This window comes from Nerophis lumbriciformis, linkage group LG24 (assembly GCF_033978685.3).
Source record: "Nerophis lumbriciformis linkage group LG24, RoL_Nlum_v2.1, whole genome shotgun sequence".
NCBI classification, from domain to species: Eukaryota; Metazoa; Chordata; class Actinopteri; order Syngnathiformes; family Syngnathidae; genus Nerophis; species Nerophis lumbriciformis.
Genome location: NC_084571.2, coordinates 23392501 through 23415000, shown reverse-complemented (window position 1 = coordinate 23415000; position 22500 = coordinate 23392501). Strand labels below are relative to the sequence as shown.

The 22500-nt window shown below is 40.8% G+C and overlaps 1 protein-coding gene across 2 annotated transcripts in view; it reads left to right on the top strand.

Moving 5' to 3' along the window:
- The first annotated feature begins 4909 nt into the window (after positions 1-4909).
- The window catches only part of tmem8b (transmembrane protein 8B), a 211091-nt gene continuing 193500 nt past the window's right edge, over positions 4910-22500 (top strand). For both annotated transcript variants that reach the window (XM_061981821.1, XM_061981822.1), the window contains exon 1: positions 4910-5221. In XM_061981821.1, coding sequence (XP_061837805.1) covers positions 5143-5221 — 79 coding nt within the window. In that variant the 5' untranslated portion in view covers positions 4910-5142. The remainder of the gene's footprint in view (positions 5222-22500) is intronic.

Sequence of the window (22500 nt, the reverse complement as noted above, 5' to 3'; positions counted from 1 at the left end):
ATATGTTTCTTATTGCAATCAAAGAACACATTTGTTCTTAAATGAAATAGTGAACATACTTGACAACTTGTCTTTTAGTAGTAAGTAAACAAACAACGGCTCCTAATTAGTCTGCTGACGTATGCAGTAACATATTGTGTTATTTCTTATTCTATTATTTTGTCAACATTATATAGGAAAAGCTGTAAAAATGAATTATTAATCTACTTGTTCATTTACTGTTAAGATCTGCTTATTTTCTGTTTTAACATGTTCTAGCTACACTTCTATTAAAATGTAATAATCACTTATTCTTCTGTTGTTTGATACATTAGTTTTGGATGATACCACAAATTTAGGTTTCGATCCGATACCAAGTAGTTACAGGATCATACAAAGTCCTCATGTGTCCATGGACGTATTTCCTGAATTTATAAACATATTATGAATTTTGAAAAAAGGAAGAAAGATTTTGTGACGATAACAAATATCGATCTAATCATAGTAATACCGACTAGATACGCTCCTGCACTTGGTATCATTACTGTGGATGTCAGGTGTAGATCCACCCATGGCATTTGTTTACATTCAGTGGTGCTAGTTTGCTGTTCGCAGTGAGCTATTGTATCCTCCTAGGGTGTGTAGTGAAGCATGTTTAGCTGTTCCTCGTCCTGCAGTGATAATGGTACTTGTAAGAAACTTACTCTATTTGTCGCCATGCAGGCCAGAATTAGTGATTTAGAAGTAGCTAAAACACTGCCGACTGCGGATGGACGTTAGCTGCTAGCTAGCTAGCCATGTCTTAAAGCACCTCTTCCTGAGGGCGTTTCAGTGTTATAACTTCACCTTTATCTTTAGTTTTTAGGCCAAAATGCATCCATTCTCCCTTTTCTGTCTACACACTGTGTCTGCTTGTAAGTACTCTGTCTGTGTGCACTGCCAAACATGCTCCTCTGCTCGTAAAACCAGCAATGTCATGATGTGACGACGCGCCGTCATGCCCGTTAAAAAAAAGGGGTAACTGGTACTTTTCAAACAGAGTATAGTACTGTTTTTGATTCATTGGTACCGCGATACTAAACTAGTACCGGTATACCGTACAACCCTACCACATCATTCAACTTACTGAGTCATGAGCTGAATTGTTGTGGCTCCGAGGTGTCGCAAAAAATTTTTTTTACTGATATCCGATCGGTATCGGCCAATATTGGTATTGTATTGGCAGTGAAACACTGTAAAAAATGTTCAATGTGTCTTCCTTTTCCAATGGTACCATCTATGCATCCTGCAAGTCACGCAGGTGTGAAACTGGTTCGCATCAGGGTTATGAAATCCTCATATTAGTACCAGAGTTTTAAAAGTCACATATTATTAGCATCGATATTGTAATAACTTCCTTTATGCTTAAATGGCTACGGTGCAGTTGTGTTTATTTTTACATTTAACAGCATTTTTACCGAACACTACTTGTCATCTTAGAGGTGTGCTTGGGCTTGTAAAAAACTGCCTTACAGCCAGGTTTTACCATGTCAGAATGTCTCAGTACATGTTTAGAATGCATGTTTTCCTCAATGAACCGCAGCTCCCTTGTGTTGTTAGCACTCATGCAGCACTATGTCATCACGATGTTATCACCATCATTCTTGACAATAAAGATATCTTGGTACTCACTTGTATATATTTAGTCATTACTGGCTTTTTAAATCATTATTGTCATTTTAGAGATGGGCAACATGGTCTACAATCTATATCGTACATTTATTTCTATATTTTTTATATCAATATATATTTCTATATAAACAAATCTATTTGTGTATGTATGTGTGTGTATATATATATGTATACATATGTATATGCATATGTATACTTACGTACAAACGTATATATATATTTATATATACACACACATACAATCGTGGTCAAAAGTTTACATACACTTGTAAAGAACATAATGTCATGGCTGTATTTAGTTTCCAATAATTTATACAACTCGTATCTTTTTGTGATAGAATGATTGGAGCACATACTTGTTGGTCACAAAAAACTTTCATGAAGTTTGCTTCTTTTATGAATTTATTATGGGTCTACTGAAAATGTGACCAAATCTGCTGGGTCAAAAGTATACATACAGCAATGTTAATATTTCTGGCAAGCTTCTGGTTGAATTTCTGATCACACCTCTTGACAAAATTTGTGCAGTTCAGCTAAATTTTTTGGTTTTCTGACATGGACTTGTTTCTTCAGCATTGTCCACACGTTTAAGTCAGGAGTTTGGGAAGGCCATTCTAAAACCTTCATTCTAGCCTGATTTAGCAATTTCTTTACCACTTTTTGGCGTGTGTTTGTGGTCATTGTCCTGTTAGAACACCCAACTGCGCCCAAGACCCAACCTCTGGACTGATGATTTTAGGTTGTCCTGAAGAATTTGAAGGTAATCCTCCTTTTTCATGGTCCCATTTACTCTCTGTAAAGCACCAGTTCCATTGGCAGCAAAACAGGCCCAGAGCATAATACTACCACCACCATGATTGACAGTAGGCATGGTGTTCCCGGGATTAAAGGCCTCACCTTTTCTCCTCCTAACATATTGCTGGGTATTGTGGTCAAACAGCTACATTTTTGTTTCATCTGACCACAGAACTTTCCTCCAGAAGGTCTTATCTTTGTCCATGTGATCAGCAGCAAACTTTAGACGAGCCTTAAGGTGTCGCTTCTAGAGCAAGGGCTTCCTTCTTGCATGGTAGCCTCACAGTCCATGGCGATGCAAAACATGCTTGACTGTGGACACTGACACCTGTGTTCCAGCAGCTTCCAGTTCATTGCAGACCTGCTTTTTGGTGGTTCTCAGTTGACTCTTGATCATCCTGACTAATTTTCTCTCAGCAGCAAGTGATAGCTTGCGTTTTCTTCCTGATTGTGACAAAACTGTGCCATGCACTTTATACTTAGGAACAATTGTCTGCACAGTTGCTTTTGGGACCTTAAGCTGCTTTGAAATGGCTCCAAGTGACTTTTCTGACTTGTTCAAGTCAATGATTAATTTTTTCAGATCTGTGCTGAGTTCTTTTGACTTTCCCATTGTCGCGTTTGTAACTGAGTCTAATGACTGCATCACATGAGCCCTATTTAAATGGGCTCAGAGAAGTCAATAGGTGTCAAACATAATCACTCACATGAAGTTAAGAGGCCATGCCATGAAGCTAATTTGATTTGATTGTAACTTTTCTACATCACAAAATCTGATAATGTATGTTGCTGTATGTATACCTTTGACCCAGCAGATTTGGTCACATTTTCAGTAGACCCATAATAAATTCATAAAAGAAGAAAGAAGTGACAATAAAGTATGTGCTCCAATCGCTCAATCACAAAAAAATAAGAGTTGTAGAAATTATTGGAAACTCAAGACAGCCATGACATTATGTCCTTCACAAGTGTATGTAAACTTTTGACCGTGACTGTATGTATATGTGTCATACATTCCTCATGGCATCATTTACCCTTCACTACTGACTTTAGTGAGATGCATGTTTTTTTTCTGGACTTTTTAATTTTTTTGGTTTTTATTTTTTGACTTGTCCAGGGTGTACGCCGCCTTCCGCCCGAATGCAGCTGAGATAGGCTCAAGCACCCCCCGCGACCCCAAAAAGGGACAAGCGGTAGAAAATGGATGGATGGATGTTTTTTATTTTTACTTTCCAACATTAATTTTATTTTAGAAACTAACTAATAATTCCAGCTCTAGAAGCATTTATTGGCCAAATATAGCAGATTTCATGCTCTTATCCGCGCAACTATTTAACAAAAAAAAACCTTTGCCAAGTTTTAATTTTATTTTCTGGTCAAATATAATGACTTTTTTAATCCAGCAGATGGCAGACATCTATTTCGAAACAACACATTATCAGTGCAGCTAGTGAGTGTGCCATACACTCCTTGAAGCATCATTTACCCATCACTACTGACTTTTGTGAGATGCTTTGTGTTATTTTTCCTGGACTTTTTTTTAATTATATTTATTTTTTACTTTCCAGCATGATTTCATTAGAAACTATAACTAATAATTCCAGCTTTAGAAGTATTTATTGGCCAAATTTTGCACATTCCAAACTGTTATTTTGCGCAGCTATTTGTTAAAAAAAAAAAAAAAAAAGGCCAACAACATTTGCTAACTATTAATTTGATTTGCTGGGCCAATGTAATTACTTTTTTAAATCAGCAGATAGCAGACAGACATTATGAAACATCAACACATTATTGGTGCAGCTAGTGAGTGTGCCATACACTCATTGAGGTGTCATTTACCGATTACCACTGACTTCTGTAAGATGTTTTTTTTTTTTACTTTCCAGCATGATTTCATTAGAAATTATAACTAAAATGTAACACCTAATTTTGGCTTTAGAAGTATTTTTTAGCCAAAATATTACCTTGATAACGTTCCCCTGTGTTTCTCAATTATAACGCCTTATCTGTTTTTTTCTTGTCATTCCTGTCAAAAACTAATTCTCCATATCTCTCATTCTCAGCTCTGTACGTGCGTGACGATGTTTTTGTGCACTCCTTCTCATCTACAGGCTGCTTCATATATAATCTGGTCAGTATGACTAAGAACTGTATTTGACTCATTATATGTTTCTCTGTTTACATAATTATGTGTGTCCGATTACCATCCCTGCACAGTGTCGTCATATCGTTACAAAGATGACACACTAATTGCATCCCCGTCTCGTTGCAGTGTAGTAAACTTGGGCAGCGTGCGCGCGCACAACGTGGTCGCTGCTGCAAACCCTGCGTGCGCGCTCCCGCCCCCCCCCCCCCCCTTCTCTCTCTCTCTCTCTCTCTCTCTCTCTCTCTCTCTCTCTCTCTCTCTCTTCTCTCTCTCTCTCTCTCTCTCTCTCTCTCTCTCTCTCTCTCTCTCTCTCTCTCTCTTCGGACTGACATCACCGACCCTCCAATGAGAATCTCAGTCACCACGGAAGCTGTCCAATCAAAAGCCCACCAGTGGGCGGCGAGCCGGATGACGTCATGCACTAACAGCTGGGCGACGAGCCACCAAAAAAAGAAAAAAGAAGGATGTAAAATGTAAAGTGGGCACAGCAGCAGCGAGCTGTGAGCTGCATCGCGGCTCGAGCCCACCACGACCAGGGAACCCACGGAACCATGTGGATGATGATGATGATGGGGAGGAGGGGGAGGATGCTGCTCTTCATCGTTTACACTTTCCTATGCGCTTGTGGAGGTGAGTGCTTATGGTGTATGTGTGTGTGAGTGGGAGAGCTGTCCGTACACTGGTGGTGCTGAAACGGACCTGCGATCAGTTGTTGGCGCCCCTTTCTTGAACCCTTTATCAGAAGTATGGAGTCCACCTTCTTATGGAAACACCCATTCATTGTCTATTTCCCACACTTATTTGTGGTGTTTATCATTCAAGTTGAGCTGACATTCATGACGGGGATTATAAGTACACATGCCGCCTTGCACTAAAAAGTAAAGGTGCTTTTCCTCCCTCCTCTATTGTCACACGAGACAAGAGCACGAAACAAAGACATCAGCTGTCACAGCAACATCTTCTCCTTTCCCTCCGTTAGTTCAACAAGGCTGATTGCAAGATTTGCACTCCCTATGAATGTCTCTGTAGGAGAGAAAGAAGGGTTTAGTGCAGAGCTGGGCAAATATTTTAACTCGGGGGCCACATTGAGAGAAAAAAATGTGTATGGAGGGGCCAATGTGTATGTGTGTATAAATGATATATACACGTTTAGATGTAAAAATCTGCATGTTTGGGTCCCTTTTTTCAGGAACACTAACACAGTGGTTCTTAACCTTGTTGGAGGTACCGAACCCCACCAGTTCCATATGCGCATTCACCGAACCCTTCTTTAGTGAAAAATAAAATGTTTTTTTTTTTCAAATTCAAGACAAAGTTATGTTTTTTTGTTGGTGCACAAAATGAACCGTGCATGAACATCACCTTGTTCAAAGAACAAAACCAACACAGTGCATGAACTCACAACAAATTACACACCTGCAAATCAGACGGAAAATGAAAGGGAACATTGTTGGGGGTATCCATAATACGCCTATAGGGAGAAGTTTTTATTTACACGATGAGTCGGGTGTGTCTTGACCTCCACGGCGGAGGCTCCGCCGAACCCCTGAGGCCGACTCACCGAACCCCTAGGGTTCTATCGAACCCAGGTTAAGAACCACTGCATTAACACCAAAAGTCTCAACGTCCGATAGAGTTCTAAAAATGTTATGTAAGACCACCTCAAAAAAACTGAATTTTACAGTTTTTTACTGAACGGGACACCCATAATGTACATGAAAATAAAGAAAGTGGGATATTAACTATGAACACTAAACACTGAATATTAACAACATATGAACGTCGCTCCTCTTTTACTTCTCAGACCAGCTCCTCAATAGACATCTTTTACAATCAAGCAAAACCCAACACAAATGAAACAAAATATGAATGCTTCCGCATCTGTTTCTGACACAAATCAATCAATCAATCAATCAATCAATCAAGCAATGTTTATTTATATAGCCCTAAATCACAAGTGTCTCAAAGGGCTGCACAAGCCACAACGACATCCTCGGTACAGAGCCCACATAAGGGCAAGGAAAAACTCACCCCAGTGGGACGTTGATGTGAATGACTATGAGAAACCTTGGAGAGGACCGCATATGTGGGTAACCCCCCCCCCCCCCTCTAGGGGAGACCGAATGCAATGGATGTCGAGTGAGTCTGACATAATATTGTGAGAGTCCAATCCATAGTGGATATAACATAATAGTGAGAGTCCAGTCCATAGTGGGGTCAGCAGGAAACCATCCCGAGCGGAGATGGGTCAGCAGCGCAGAGATGTTCCCAATCGATACACAGGCAAGCGGTCCACCCCGGGTCCTGACTCTGGACAGCCAGCACTTCATCCATGGCCACCGGACCTGTGTGTCTCCCCCTCCACAAAGGAGAGGGTGGAGCAGAGGAGAAAAGAAAAGAAACGGCAGATCAACTGGTCTAAAAAAGGGGGGCTATTTAAAGGCTAGAGTATACAAATGAGTTTTAAGATGGGACTTAAATGCTTCTACTGAGGTAGCATCTCTAACTGTTACCGGGAGGTACTGGAGCCCGAATAGAATGAGTTTGAATCTGTATTGTGTACGTTTTAATTGATACAACATAGCTGTCTTTCTTTGTGTGCTAGCTCGAAAATCGACAAAGTTGTGTTTCTTGGGTTGTCAAGCATTGAATTGTTGAACTGTGTGCCGAGGACATCGCTCAAAGTGCACTGTGCTGTTATCCAGACTCGACTGCAAAAAAATATCCGGGTGGGGGGGGGTTGGGCATAATTTTATTTCCTCTGCCAAAAATTGATTCCCGCCGTAAGAGCGCACACTCTTGCTAAAGCTGCAATGCTGAGTCTTTGTCCACAACTGATAACATGTAAGACATGTGCTCTCGCGGCGCGCCCACGGGAATCCATTTTTGGCACAGAATCAGTTTTTGCCGCCAAACCGACAGCAGCAAATAATAGATTTGATTTAAGGTTGTGATGACGTCGTGATCGACGACTCGCCGGCTGATGGCATCATAGGAGTAAAAATGAAATGTGTCCTTTTCAGTTTCTCCCAGGTGTACACATGTTACGATGTGTAACATGTTAAAACCACACTTTTTGGTTTTGGCGGAGACTTCCTGACCTCGCAAGGAAAAGCGCCTGATTGGCTGTTACTCATAACTAACCCCCACCCCTCTATCGACGTACACCATCAAAGAGCTGTGATTGGATATATACCGAACTTGTCCCACCCATGGACAAGACGAAATTAAATATAAAAAGATTCCGTTTCTGTCAACATTTTCGCCTCCTATTTATACTTTTACAGATAATTGTGAAGTGAAGTGAACTATATTTATATAGCGCTTTTCTCTAGTGACTCAAAGCGCTTTTACATAGTGAAACCCAATATCTAAGTTACATTTACACCAGTGTGGGTGGCACTGGAAGCAGGTGGGTAGAGTGGCTTGCCCAAGGACACAACGGCTGTGACTAGGATGGCGGAAGTGGGGATCGAACCTGCAACCCTCAAGTTGCTATACCGCCCATTGTGTTATCGTCTTAGTCAACGGGCCTTTGTTTTTATTACTTGGCATTTTATTTTTACCTGCTCCATGTAAAAAACTAAACAAAACCAAAAAACATTCATTTGTACAAAAAAATGAAATAAGCAGCTGCAGCCCAGGCCGGGCACGGCTTACTCCATGACACCGGGACGGCTGTTATCTTGCTTATTAAATTGGCGGACAAGCTCGCCTATGGCATGCAACAAAAGTAGTGGTAGAGTAAGCAGTCTTGCTCCTGCTCTTTAATAATAACAGTAATTCAGTACAGTATGAGCGTCCATATGTCTTCTATTTCTCCCAGGTGTAGAGGACATATTGTGTTTTCCCAGCCAAAAATCAAAACACCGTGCCTTCCAAAGTCTGATTGGATCCCCTCCGTGTTTTACTCCCCGCCCCTCTCCCACATGCACGTGATTGGACTTTATAGCTCAAGCGTACAATTGTCGTCCTCATGCATAGCTCAGACCCACTTCCAGGTACATGTCCACGACTCTAAGCCTTCTGGGTGATGTCGTATATAAGCATTCACTTCCTAGTTAACATGTACAAACCCCAAAACCAGTGAAGTTGGCACTTTGTGTAAATGGTAAATAAAAACAGAATACAATGATTTGCAAATCCTTTTCAACTTATATGTAATTGAATAGACTGCAAAGACAAGATACTTAATGTTCGAACCAGAAAACGTTGTTATTTTCTGCAAATATTAGCTCATTTGGAATTTGATGCCTGCAACATGTTTCAAAAAAGCTGGCACATGTGGCAAAAAAGACTGAGAAAGTTGAGGAATGCTCATCAAACACTTACTTGGAACATTCCACAGGTGAACAGGCTAATTAGGAAAAGGTGGGTGCCAGGATTGGGTATAAAAGGAGCTTCCATGAAATGCTCAGTCATTAACAAACAAGGATGGGGCGAGGGTCACCACTTTGAACAAATGCGTGAGCAAATTGTCGAGCAGTTTATAAACAACATTTCTCAATGAGCTATTGCAAGGAATTTAGGGATTTCACCATCTACGGTCCGTAATATCATCAAAAGGTTCAGAGAATCTGGAGATATCACTGCACCTAAGCGATGATATTACAGACCTTCGATCCCTCAAGCGGTACTGCATCAAAAAGTAACATCAGTATCACCAGGTGGGCTCAGGAACACTTCAGAAAACCACTGTCAATATCTACAGTTGGTCGCTACATCTGTAAGTGCAAGTTAAAACTCTACTATGCAAAGCGAAAGCCATTTATCAACAACACCCAGAAACGCAGCCGGCTTCTCTGGGTCTGAGCTTATCTAAGATGAAATGATGCAAAGTGGAAAAGTGTTCTGTGGTCTGACGAGTCCACATTTCAAATTGTTTTTGGAAACTGCAGACGTCGTGTCCTCCGGGAAAAAGAGGAAAAGAACCATCAGGACTGTTATAGGCACAGAGTTGAAAAGCCAGCATCTGTGATGGTATGGGGGTGTATTAGTGCCCAAGACATGGGTAACTTACAAATCTGTGAAGGCACCATTAATGCTGAAAGGTACATACAGGTTTTGGAGCAACATATGTTGCCATGAAAGCAATGTTATCATGGACGCCCCTGCTTATTTCAGCAAGACAATGCCAAGCCAAGTGTTACAACAGTGTGGCTTCATAGTAAAAGAGTGCGGGTACTAGACTGGCCTGCCTGTAGTCCAGACCTGTCTCCCATTGAAAATGTGTGGCACATTATGAAGCGTAGAATACAGCAAGAATGGCAAATAATTCCACCTGAAAAGCTTCAAAAATGTATCTCCTTTTTGGCCATGTAACACAGTGGTAAAAATGCCCCTGTTCCAAATGTTTTGCAATGTGTTGCTGCCATTAAGTTAATGATTATTTGCAAAATACATTTAGTTTCTCAGTTCGAACATTTAATATTTTGTCTTTGCAGTCTATTCAATTGAATAAAGGTTGCAAAGAATTTGCAAATCATTGTATTCTGTTTTTATTTACCATTTACACAACGTGCCAACTTCACTGGTTTTGGGTTTTGTATTCATACATTTATTTATCCAGGATAAGGTAACTCAGAACATATTTTCATTTGCCATTCTGAACTAGCAAAGAAGAAGCATTGAGAGATGTTGAAGTGTGATGACAATCTCACATTGTCTCTTGTTTACCAACAACAATAAACTTTTCTTTTTTTTTGGTAATTATAATAAATTGTTACTATTAGTAGTTACAATTATTTAAAGCAGTACGGTGAGTTTACTGCCATCTAGTGTCTACTTTTAGGTCTGTATTGTATAAGATGAGTAAAACATCAATTTGTTTTACAATATCTGTTGAAATCATGTGCTTTTTTAAGTTAAGCTTATAAGGAACATGAACACATTCATAAAATCACAACAGTTCAATATTATTGGGGGTAAAAAATGCTTAACTTTCTGGCAGATTTAGGCATTTTAGGCTGCAACAATCACAAAACAAATCTGCAAAATCCTGGAGGGACTGTGAAGTCCTACCACTGATCAATTGGTGGTCTTACAAGTCATCAACAATTCAGAGAAAAATCCGTTACAATCTAGGCAGGGCTTAACTGGGTCATGTTTCTGAACATTGTTTATCTACCCATTGGTCACATCATTAGGTACATTTCAATCAATCAATCCAATGTTATTTATTCAGCACTTTTCCCTAAGTACTTTACACCAAAAAAAAAAAAAGTATAGAACCTATTTTAAAATATACAGTATGCAAAAATAAAATATAAATAACACATTAATACATTAATAAAACATAATATTGAGAGAATAGTAGTACAAAAATATCAATAAATCAAATAGAAAATTACAAAATAAAAATAAACATAAAAGGAGTTTAACATTTCATTTAATTTTATTTAATTTTTATTGATCTCCTTCATTGATGTGCATTTTTGATCAATAAACAACTAAAATTTAGCAACTAAACACATAGTAACACACCTATGCTTGAGAAGGCTGTCCATATGATCTTATTGTTCTGTCTTTATATATATATATTTTAATTGGAATATATTTCTACAATCTTTTATCTCATTGTAAAGATAATTCCATAATTTAACCCCCACACTCTTCTATGCTCTTCATTCTCAGAAGTGATGACAAACATTTTTTGTAAAGTTGTTGGTAATGTTTTACTTTTAGCCTTAAACATAACACATAATGTCTGTAACTTTACTAGCTCCTGTAGTTTCAATAAGCCAGAATTAATAAATAGTATGTTAGTGTGTTCTAGATAATCTGCTTTATGATAATCTGCTTTATGATCAGTAAAAAAAAAATGCCCCATGCTCTATCAGAGCATAGAAAATGCCTTTGCATTCAGTATATACTGTAAATCACATTGACACTTTGTGTAACAGAATATTGGAATATAATATATAATACCATAATAAAATATAAATAACACATTAATAAATTAATAAAACAATATTGAGAGAATAATAGTACAAATATCAATAAATCAAATAGAAAATTACAAAATAAAAATAAAAACCTAAAAAGAGTTTAACATAATCAATAAAAAAAAAAAAAAAGAATGTTAGAGCATAGAAAATGCCTTTGCACATTGACACTTTATTTTGTAACAGAATATTGGAATACAGTATATAATACCATAATAAAATTAAAATAACACATTAATAAATTAATAAAACATAATATTGAGGGAATAATCGTACTAAAAATATCAATAAATCAAATAGAAAATCACAAAATAAAAATAAAAACCTAAAAAAAGTTTGACATGATCAGTAAAAACAAAAAACAAATAAAAGAACATTAGAGCATAGAAAATGTCTTTGCATTCAGTTTATAAAGCCCATTGACACTTTATTGTGTAACAGAATATTGGAATATAGTATATAATACCATAATAAAATATAAATAACACATTGATAAATTAATAAAACAATATTGAGAGAATAATAGTACTAAAATATCAAAAAATCAAATAGAAAATTACAAAATAAAAATAAAAACCTAAAAATAGTTTACCATGATCAGTAAAAAAACAACAACAAAAAAACAAAAAAGAACGTTAGAGCATAGAAAATGCCTTGGCATTTAGTTTATAAAGCACATTGACACTTTATTGCGTAACAGAATATTGGAATATAGTATATTAACACCAAAAAATTAGAATATGTGTAGTTACTAGTTGTAGAGGGTCAAACACTACACTTCGCATACATGTAGAGATGGCTACATTCACATTTGAACCGATACGGTACAGATTTGTGCAACCTGGTAATTGATACCGTTACGTAACGATGCAAATTTTTGGTACCTTTTCTGTGTGTTAATAAACATTAATTGTTTTTGATAATACAGTAATTTTTATTGCAATATTTTTTTTTTTTAATTAGCGGATTACGATAACTGCTGTCCAGTTGTTATATATTGTTTTATTATCATATTTTTGAGTCTCATTTGCAAGTATGACATAAAGTTGCAATTACAGTTACGAGTCCAAGATATTAGATAGCAGTAGTTTATGGTGTGTTGGCTAGTCAGTTTAGTCTTTTATCACGCCCTAAAAAGTGTTAATACTGTACTGTACTGTACTTATTACGCACCAGCTGTTGATTGTGATGTGCATCCTAGTTGTAGTTTTCATTAACAAATTTGGAGGCGTTGAAAACACCATGTAAAGTCACTAATGCTAAAATCAGTAGCAAAAACCAATGTACAAAACCCAAAACCAGTGAAGTTGGCATGTTGTGTAATTCGTAAATAAAAACAGAATACAATGATTTGCAAATCCTTTTCAGCTTATATTCAATTGAATAGACTGCAATACAAGATATTTAATGTTCACACTAAGAAACACTTTCTTTCTTTTTTCCAAATAATCATTAACTTAGAATTTAATGGCAGCAACACATTGCAAACAAGTTGGCACAGGGGCATTTTTACCACTGTGTTACATGACCTTTCCTTTTAACAACACTCAGTAAACGTTTGGGAATGAGGAGACCAATTTTTTAAGCTTTTCAGGTGGAATTCTTTCCCATTCTTGCTTGATGTACAGCTTAAGTTGTTTAACAGTCCGGGATCTCCGTTGTCGTATTTACCGCTTCAAAATGCGCCACGCATTTTCAATGGGAGACAGGTCTGGACTACAGGCAGGCCAGTCTAGTACCCGCACTCTTTTGCTATGAAGCCACGCTGTTGTAACACGTGGCTTGGCATTGTCTTGCTGAAATAAGCAGGGGCGTCCATAATAACGTTGCTTGGATAGCAACATATGTTGCTCCAAAACCTGTATGTACCTTTCAGCATTAATGGTGCCTTCACAGATGTGTAAGTTACCCATGCCTTGGCCACTAATACACCCCCATACCATCACACAGTATATTAGCATCAAGCTAGCGCAGTTTTGGAAAAGTGGAGCCTCACTTTACTTACGTTGGAGCATTTTTGGAGTCCATTTCTTTTTTGGCCTTGAAAATTGCAACATTACCTCGATGTAGTTTGGCTGAGTCCGCTCTCAGTGCTGCTGGAGTGATTGCCAAATGCTGAAGTGCAAAGAGCCAGAACTCGGAATTGCCTACAGGTCAAGTGGTTGCAACCCAGCAATGTTTTCCAGCAGAGTGTACGTTGAAGAATACATGGGAATGACAAAAACAAAACAAATGAGACAAGACGGAACAGGTGGTGAGACAGGAGGTAGAGAAGCAGGGCTGGGTTGGCGACGTCAGACATAGGAAAGGTGCGCCAGGCCAGACTATAGGGCCAGAGCTGGGACTCAAGTCCAAACATAAGTCCACTAAGGCATTAACATGACAGCAGTATGATAATATGTATGCTACTAATTTAGTAAAACAGTAGTTGGAGGGTGAAAGTAATCACTGAAACATGTCAGTGCTGCCTTCAAGGGCATGACTAAACGTTGGAATTAGTCAAGCTGTGGGTCGTAGAAAGGATGCAGGCGTGCTGGGGATGTCTATATCGCTGGTAAACAAGCTAGGTGTTCCCATTCTCTTTAGCCTCATTATTATACAAACCCCGTTTCCATATGAGTTGGGAAATTGTGTAAGATGTAAATGTAAACAGAATACAATGATTAGCAAATCCCTTTCAACCCATATTCAATTGAATGCACTACAAAGACAAGATATTTGATGTTCAAACTCCATCCATCCATCCATCCATCTTCTTCCGCTTATCCGAGGTCGGGTCGCGGGGGCAGCAGCCTAAGCAGGGAAGCCCAGACTTCCCTCTCCCCAGCCACTTCGTCCAGCTCTTCCTGTGGGACCCCGAGGCGTTCCCAGGCCAGCCGGGAGACATAGTCTTCCCAACGTGTCCTGGGTCTTCCCCGCGGCCTCCTACCGGTCGGACGTGCCCTAAACACCTCCCTAGGGAGGCGTTCGGGTGGCATCCTGACCAGATGCCCGAACCACCTCATCTGGCTCCTCTCGATGTGGAGGAGCAGCGGCTTTACTTTGAGCTCCTCCCGGATGGCAGAGCTTCTCACCCTATCTCTAAGGGAGAGCCCCGCCACCCGGCGGAGGAAACTCATTTCGGCCGCTTGTACCCGTGATCTTGTCCTTTCGGTCATAACCCAAAGCTCATGACCATAGGTGAGGATGGGAACGTAGATCGACCGGTAAATTGAGAGCTTTGCCTTCCGGCTCAGCTCCTTCTTCACCACAACGGATCGATACAGCGTCCGCATTACTGAAGACGCCGCACCGATCCGCCTGTCGATCTCACGATCCACTCTTCCCTCACTCGTGAACAAGACTCCGAGGTACTTGAACTCCTCCACTTGGGGCAAGATCTCCTCCCCAACCCGGAGATGGCACTCCACCCTTTTCCGGGCGAGAACCATGGACTCGGACTTGGAGGTGCTGATTCTCATCCCAGTCGCTTCACACTCAGCTGCGAACCGATCCAGTGAGAGCTGAAGATCCTGGCCAGATGAAGCCATCAGGACCACATCATCTGCAAAAAGCAGAGACCTAATCCTGCAACCACCAAACCAGATCCCCTCAACGCCATGACTGCGCCTAGAAATTCTGTCCATAAAAGTTATGAACAGAATCGGTGACGAAGGGCAGCCTTGGCGGAGTCCAACCCTCACTGGAAACGTGTCCGACTTACTACCGGCAATGCGGACCAAGCTCTGGCACTGATCATACAGGGAGCGGACTGCCACAATCAGACAGTCCGATACCCCGTACTCTCTGAGCACTCCCCACAGGACTTCCCGAGGGACACGGTCGAATGCCTTCTCCAAGTCCACAAAACACATGTAGACTGGTTGGGCAAACTCCCATGCACCCTCAAGGACCCTGCCGAGAGTATAGAGCTGGTCCACAGTTCCACGACCAGGACGAAAACCACACTGTTCCTCCTGAATCCGAGGTTCGACTATCCGGCGTAGCCTCCTCTCCAGTACACCTGAATAGACCTTACCGGGAAGGCTGAGGAGTGTGATCCCACGATAGTTAGAACACACCCTCCGGTTCCCCTTCTTAAAGAGAGGAACCACCACCCCGGTCTGCCAATCCAGTGGTACCGCCCCCGATGTCCACGCGATGCTGCAGAGTCTTGTCAACCAAGACAGCCCCACAGCATCCAGAGCCTTAAGGAACTCCGGGCGGATCTCATCTACCCCCGGGGCCTTGCCACCGAGGAGCTTTTTAACTACCTCAGCAACTTCAGCCCCAGAAATAGGAGAGCCCACCACAGACTCCCCAGGCACTGCTTCCTCATAGGAAGACGTGTTGGTGGGATTGAGGAGGTCTTCGAAGTATTCCCTCCACCGATCCACAACATCCGCAGTCGAGGTCAGCAGAACACCATCCTCGCCATACACGGTGTTGATAGTGCACTGCTTTCCCTTCCCGAGGCGGCGGATGGTGGTCCAGAATTGCTTCGAAGCCGTCCGGAAGTCGTTTTCCATGGCCTCACCGAACTCCTCCCATGTCCGAGTTTTTGCCTCTGCGACCGCTGAAGCCGCACACCGCTTGGCCCAACAAATCTGCAAAATCCTGGAGGGACTGTGAAGTCCTACCACTGATCAATTGGTGGTCTTACAAGTCATCAACAATTCAGAGAAAAATCCGTTACAATCTAGGCAGGGCTTAACTGGGTCATGTTTCTGAACATTGTTTATCTACCCATTGGTCACATCATTAGGTACATTTCAATCAATCAATCCAATGTTATTTATTCAGCACTTTTCCCTAAGTACTTTACACCAAAAAAAAAAAAAGTATAGAACCTATTTTAAAATATACAGTATGCAAAAATAAAATATAAATAACACATTAATACATTAATAAAACATAATATTGAGAGAATAGTAGTACAAAAATATCAATAAATCAAATAGAAAATTACAAAATAAAAATAAACATAAAAGGAGTTTAACATTTCATTTAATTTTATTTAATTTTTATTGATCTCCTTCATTGATGTGCATTTTTGATCAATAAACAACTAAAATTTAGCAACTAAACACATAGTAACACACCTATGCTTGAGAAGGCTGTCCATATGATCTTATTGTTCTGTCTTTATATATATATATTTTAATTGGAATATATTTCTACAATCTTTTATCTCATTGTAAAGATAATTCCATAATTTAACCCCCACACTCTTCTATGCTCTTCATTCTCAGAAGTGATGACAAACATTTTTTGTAAAGTTGTTGGTAATGTTTTACTTTTAGCCTTAAACATAACACATAATGTCTGTAACTTTACTAGCTCCTGTAGTTTCAATAAGCCAGAATTAATAAATAGTATGTTAGTGTGTTCTAGATAATCTGCTTTATGATAATCTGCTTTATGATCAGTAAAAAAAAAATGCCCCATGCTCTATCAGAGCATAGAAAATGCCTTTGCATTCAGTATATACTGTAAATCACATTGACACTTTGTGTAACAGAATATTGGAATATAATATATAATACCATAATAAAATATAAATAACACATTAATAAATTAATAAAACAATATTGAGAGAATAATAGTACAAATATCAATAAATCAAATAGAAAATTACAAAATAAAAATAAAAACCTAAAAAGAGTTTAACATAATCAATAAAAAAAAAAAAAAAGAATGTTAGAGCATAGAAAATGCCTTTGCACATTGACACTTTATTTTGTAACAGAATATTGGAATACAGTATATAATACCATAATAAAATTAAAATAACACATTAATAAATTAATAAAACATAATATTGAGGGAATAATCGTACTAAAAATATCAATAAATCAAATAGAAAATCACAAAATAAAAATAAAAACCTAAAAAAAGTTTGACATGATCAGTAAAAACAAAAAACAAATAAAAGAACATTAGAGCATAGAAAATGTCTTTGCATTCAGTTTATAAAGCCCATTGACACTTTATTGTGTAACAGAATATTGGAATATAGTATATAATACCATAATAAAATATAAATAACACATTGATAAATTAATAAAACAATATTGAGAGAATAATAGTACTAAAATATCAAAAAATCAAATAGAAAATTACAAAATAAAAATAAAAACCTAAAAATAGTTTACCATGATCAGTAAAAAAACAACAACAAAAAAACAAAAAAGAACGTTAGAGCATAGAAAATGCCTTGGCATTTAGTTTATAAAGCACATTGACACTTTATTGCGTAACAGAATATTGGAATATAGTATATTAACACCAAAAAATTAGAATATGTGTAGTTACTAGTTGTAGAGGGTCAAACACTACACTTCGCATACATGTAGAGATGGCTACATTCACATTTGAACCGATACGGTACAGATTTGTGCAACCTGGTAATTGATACCGTTACGTAACGATGCAAATTTTTGGTACCTTTTCTGTGTGTTAATAAACATTAATTGTTTTTGATAATACAGTAATTTTTATTGCAATATTTTTTTTTTTTAATTAGCGGATTACGATAACTGCTGTCCAGTTGTTATATATTGTTTTATTATCATATTTTTGAGTCTCATTTGCAAGTATGACATAAAGTTGCAATTACAGTTACGAGTCCAAGATATTAGATAGCAGTAGTTTATGGTGTGTTGGCTAGTCAGTTTAGTCTTTTATCACGCCCTAAAAAGTGTTAATACTGTACTGTACTGTACTTATTACGCACCAGCTGTTGATTGTGATGTGCATCCTAGTTGTAGTTTTCATTAACAAATTTGGAGGCGTTGAAAACACCATGTAAAGTCACTAATGCTAAAATCAGTAGCAAAAACCAATGTACAAAACCCAAAACCAGTGAAGTTGGCATGTTGTGTAATTCGTAAATAAAAACAGAATACAATGATTTGCAAATCCTTTTCAGCTTATATTCAATTGAATAGACTGCAATACAAGATATTTAATGTTCACACTAAGAAACACTTTCTTTCTTTTTTCCAAATAATCATTAACTTAGAATTTAATGGCAGCAACACATTGCAAACAAGTTGGCACAGGGGCATTTTTACCACTGTGTTACATGACCTTTCCTTTTAACAACACTCAGTAAACGTTTGGGAATGAGGAGACCAATTTTTTAAGCTTTTCAGGTGGAATTCTTTCCCATTCTTGCTTGATGTACAGCTTAAGTTGTTTAACAGTCCGGGATCTCCGTTGTCGTATTTACCGCTTCAAAATGCGCCACGCATTTTCAATGGGAGACAGGTCTGGACTACAGGCAGGCCAGTCTAGTACCCGCACTCTTTTGCTATGAAGCCACGCTGTTGTAACACGTGGCTTGGCATTGTCTTGCTGAAATAAGCAGGGGCGTCCATAATAACGTTGCTTGGATAGCAACATATGTTGCTCCAAAACCTGTATGTACCTTTCAGCATTAATGGTGCCTTCACAGATGTGTAAGTTACCCATGCCTTGGCCACTAATACACCCCCATACCATCACACAGTATATTAGCATCAAGCTAGCGCAGTTTTGGAAAAGTGGAGCCTCACTTTACTTACGTTGGAGCATTTTTGGAGTCCATTTCTTTTTTGGCCTTGAAAATTGCAACATTACCTCGATGTAGTTTGGCTGAGTCCGCTCTCAGTGCTGCTGGAGTGATTGCCAAATGCTGAAGTGCAAAGAGCCAGAACTCGGAATTGCCTACAGGTCAAGTGGTTGCAACCCAGCAATGTTTTCCAGCAGAGTGTACGTTGAAGAATACATGGGAATGACAAAAACAAAACAAATGAGACAAGACGGAACAGGTGGTGAGACAGGAGGTAGAGAAGCAGGGCTGGGTTGGCGACGTCAGACATAGGAAAGGTGCGCCAGGCCAGACTATAGGGCCAGAGCTGGGACTCAAGTCCAAACATAAGTCCACTAAGGCATTAACATGACAGCAGTATGATAATATGTATGCTACTAATTTAGTAAAACAGTAGTTGGAGGGTGAAAGTAATCACTGAAACATGTCAGTGCTGCCTTCAAGGGCATGACTAAACGTTGGAATTAGTCAAGCTGTGGGTCGTAGAAAGGATGCAGGCGTGCTGGGGATGTCTATATCGCTGGTAAACAAGCTAGGTGTTCCCATTCTCTTTAGCCTCATTATTATACAAACCCCGTTTCCATATGAGTTGGGAAATTGTGTAAGATGTAAATGTAAACAGAATACAATGATTAGCAAATCCCTTTCAACCCATATTCAATTGAATGCACTACAAAGACAAGATATTTGATGTTCAAACTCCATCCATCCATCCATCCATCTTCTTCCGCTTATCCGAGGTCGGGTCGCGGGGGCAGCAGCCTAAGCAGGGAAGCCCAGACTTCCCTCTCCCCAGCCACTTCGTCCAGCTCTTCCTGTGGGACCCCGAGGCGTTCCCAGGCCAGCCGGGAGACATAGTCTTCCCAACGTGTCCTGGGTCTTCCCCGCGGCCTCCTACCGGTCGGACGTGCCCTAAACACCTCCCTAGGGAGGCGTTCGGGTGGCATCCTGACCAGATGCCCGAACCACCTCATCTGGCTCCTCTCGATGTGGAGGAGCAGCGGCTTTACTTTGAGCTCCTCCCGGATGGCAGAGCTTCTCACCCTATCTCTAAGGGAGAGCCCCGCCACCCGGCGGAGGAAACTCATTTCGGCCGCTTGTACCCGTGATCTTGTCCTTTCGGTCATAACCCAAAGCTCATGACCATAGGTGAGGATGGGAACGTAGATCGACCGGTAAATTGAGAGCTTTGCCTTCCGGCTCAGCTCCTTCTTCACCACAACGGATCGATACAGCGTCCGCATTACTGAAGACGCCGCACCGATCCGCCTGTCGATCTCACGATCCACTCTTCCCTCACTCGTGAACAAGACTCCGAGGTACTTGAACTCCTCCACTTGGGGCAAGATCTCCTCCCCAACCCGGAGATGGCACTCCACCCTTTTCCGGGCGAGAACCATGGACTCGGACTTGGAGGTGCTGATTCTCATCCCAGTCGCTTCACACTCAGCTGCGAACCGATCCAGTGAGAGCTGAAGATCCTGGCCAGATGAAGCCATCAGGACCACATCATCTGCAAAAAGCAGAGACCTAATCCTGCAACCACCAAACCAGATCCCCTCAACGCCATGACTGCGCCTAGAAATTCTGTCCATAAAAGTTATGAACAGAATCGGTGACGAAGGGCAGCCTTGGCGGAGTCCAACCCTCACTGGAAACGTGTCCGACTTACTACCGGCAATGCGGACCAAGCTCTGGCACTGATCATACAGGGAGCGGACTGCCACAATCAGACAGTCCGATACCCCGTACTCTCTGAGCACTCCCCACAGGACTTCCCGAGGGACACGGTCGAATGCCTTCTCCAAGTCCACAAAACACATGTAGACTGGTTGGGCAAACTCCCATGCACCCTCAAGGACCCTGCCGAGAGTATAGAGCTGGTCCACAGTTCCACGACCAGGACGAAAACCACACTGTTCCTCCTGAATCCGAGGTTCGACTATCCGGCGTAGCCTCCTCTCCAGTACACCTGAATAGACCTTACCGGGAAGGCTGAGGAGTGTGATCCCACGATAGTTAGAACACACCCTCCGGTTCCCCTTCTTAAAGAGAGGAACCACCACCCCGGTCTGCCAATCCAGTGGTACCGCCCCCGATGTCCACGCGATGCTGCAGAGTCTTGTCAACCAAGACAGCCCCACAGCATCCAGAGCCTTAAGGAACTCCGGGCGGATCTCATCTACCCCCGGGGCCTTGCCACCGAGGAGCTTTTTAACTACCTCAGCAACTTCAGCCCCAGAAATAGGAGAGCCCACCACAGACTCCCCAGGCACTGCTTCCTCATAGGAAGACGTGTTGGTGGGATTGAGGAGGTCTTCGAAGTATTCCCTCCACCGATCCACAACATCCGCAGTCGAGGTCAGCAGAACACCATCCTCGCCATACACGGTGTTGATAGTGCACTGCTTTCCCTTCCCGAGGCGGCGGATGGTGGTCCAGAATTGCTTCGAAGCCGTCCGGAAGTCGTTTTCCATGGCCTCACCGAACTCCTCCCATGTCCGAGTTTTTGCCTCTGCGACCGCTGAAGCCGCACACCGCTTGGCCCGTCGGTACCTGTCCGCTGCCTCAGGAGTCCTATGAGCCAAAAGAACGCGATAGGACTCCTTCTTCAGCTTGACGGCATCCCTCACCGCCGGTGTCCACCAACGGGTTCTAGGATTACACGACAAGCACCAACTACCTTGCGGCCACAGCTCCAATCAGCCGCCTCGACAATAGAGGCGCGGAACATGGTCCATTCGGACTCAATGTCCAGCACCTCCCTCGTGACATGTTCAAAGTTCTTCCGGAGGTGGGAATTGAAACTCTCTCTGACAGGAGACTCTGCCAGACGTTCCCAGCAAACCCTCACAATGCGTTTGGGCCTGCCAGGTCTGTCCGGCATCCTCCCCCACCATCGCAGCCAACTCACCACCAGGTGGTGATCGGTAGAAAGCTCCGCCCCTCTCTTCACCCGAGTGTCCAAAACATGAGGCCGCAAATCCGATGACACAACTACAAAGTCGATCATGGAACTGCGGCCTAGGGTTGTTCAAACTCATAAACTTAATTTTTTTTTGCAAATAATAATTAACTTAGAATTTCATGACTGCATCACGTGCCAAAGTAGTTGGGAAAGGGCATGTTCACCAATGTGTTACATGGCCTTTCCTTTTAACAACACTCAGTAAACGTTTGGGAACTGAGGAGACACATTTTTTAAGCTTCTCAGGTGGAATTCTTTCCCATTCTTGCTTGATGTACAGCTTAAGTTGTTCAACAGTCCGGGGGTCACGTTGTGGTATTTTAGGCTTCAAAATGCGCCACACATTTTTAATGGGAGACAGGTCTGGACTACAGGCAGGCCAGTCTAGTACCCGCACTCTTTTACTATGAAGCCACGTTGATGT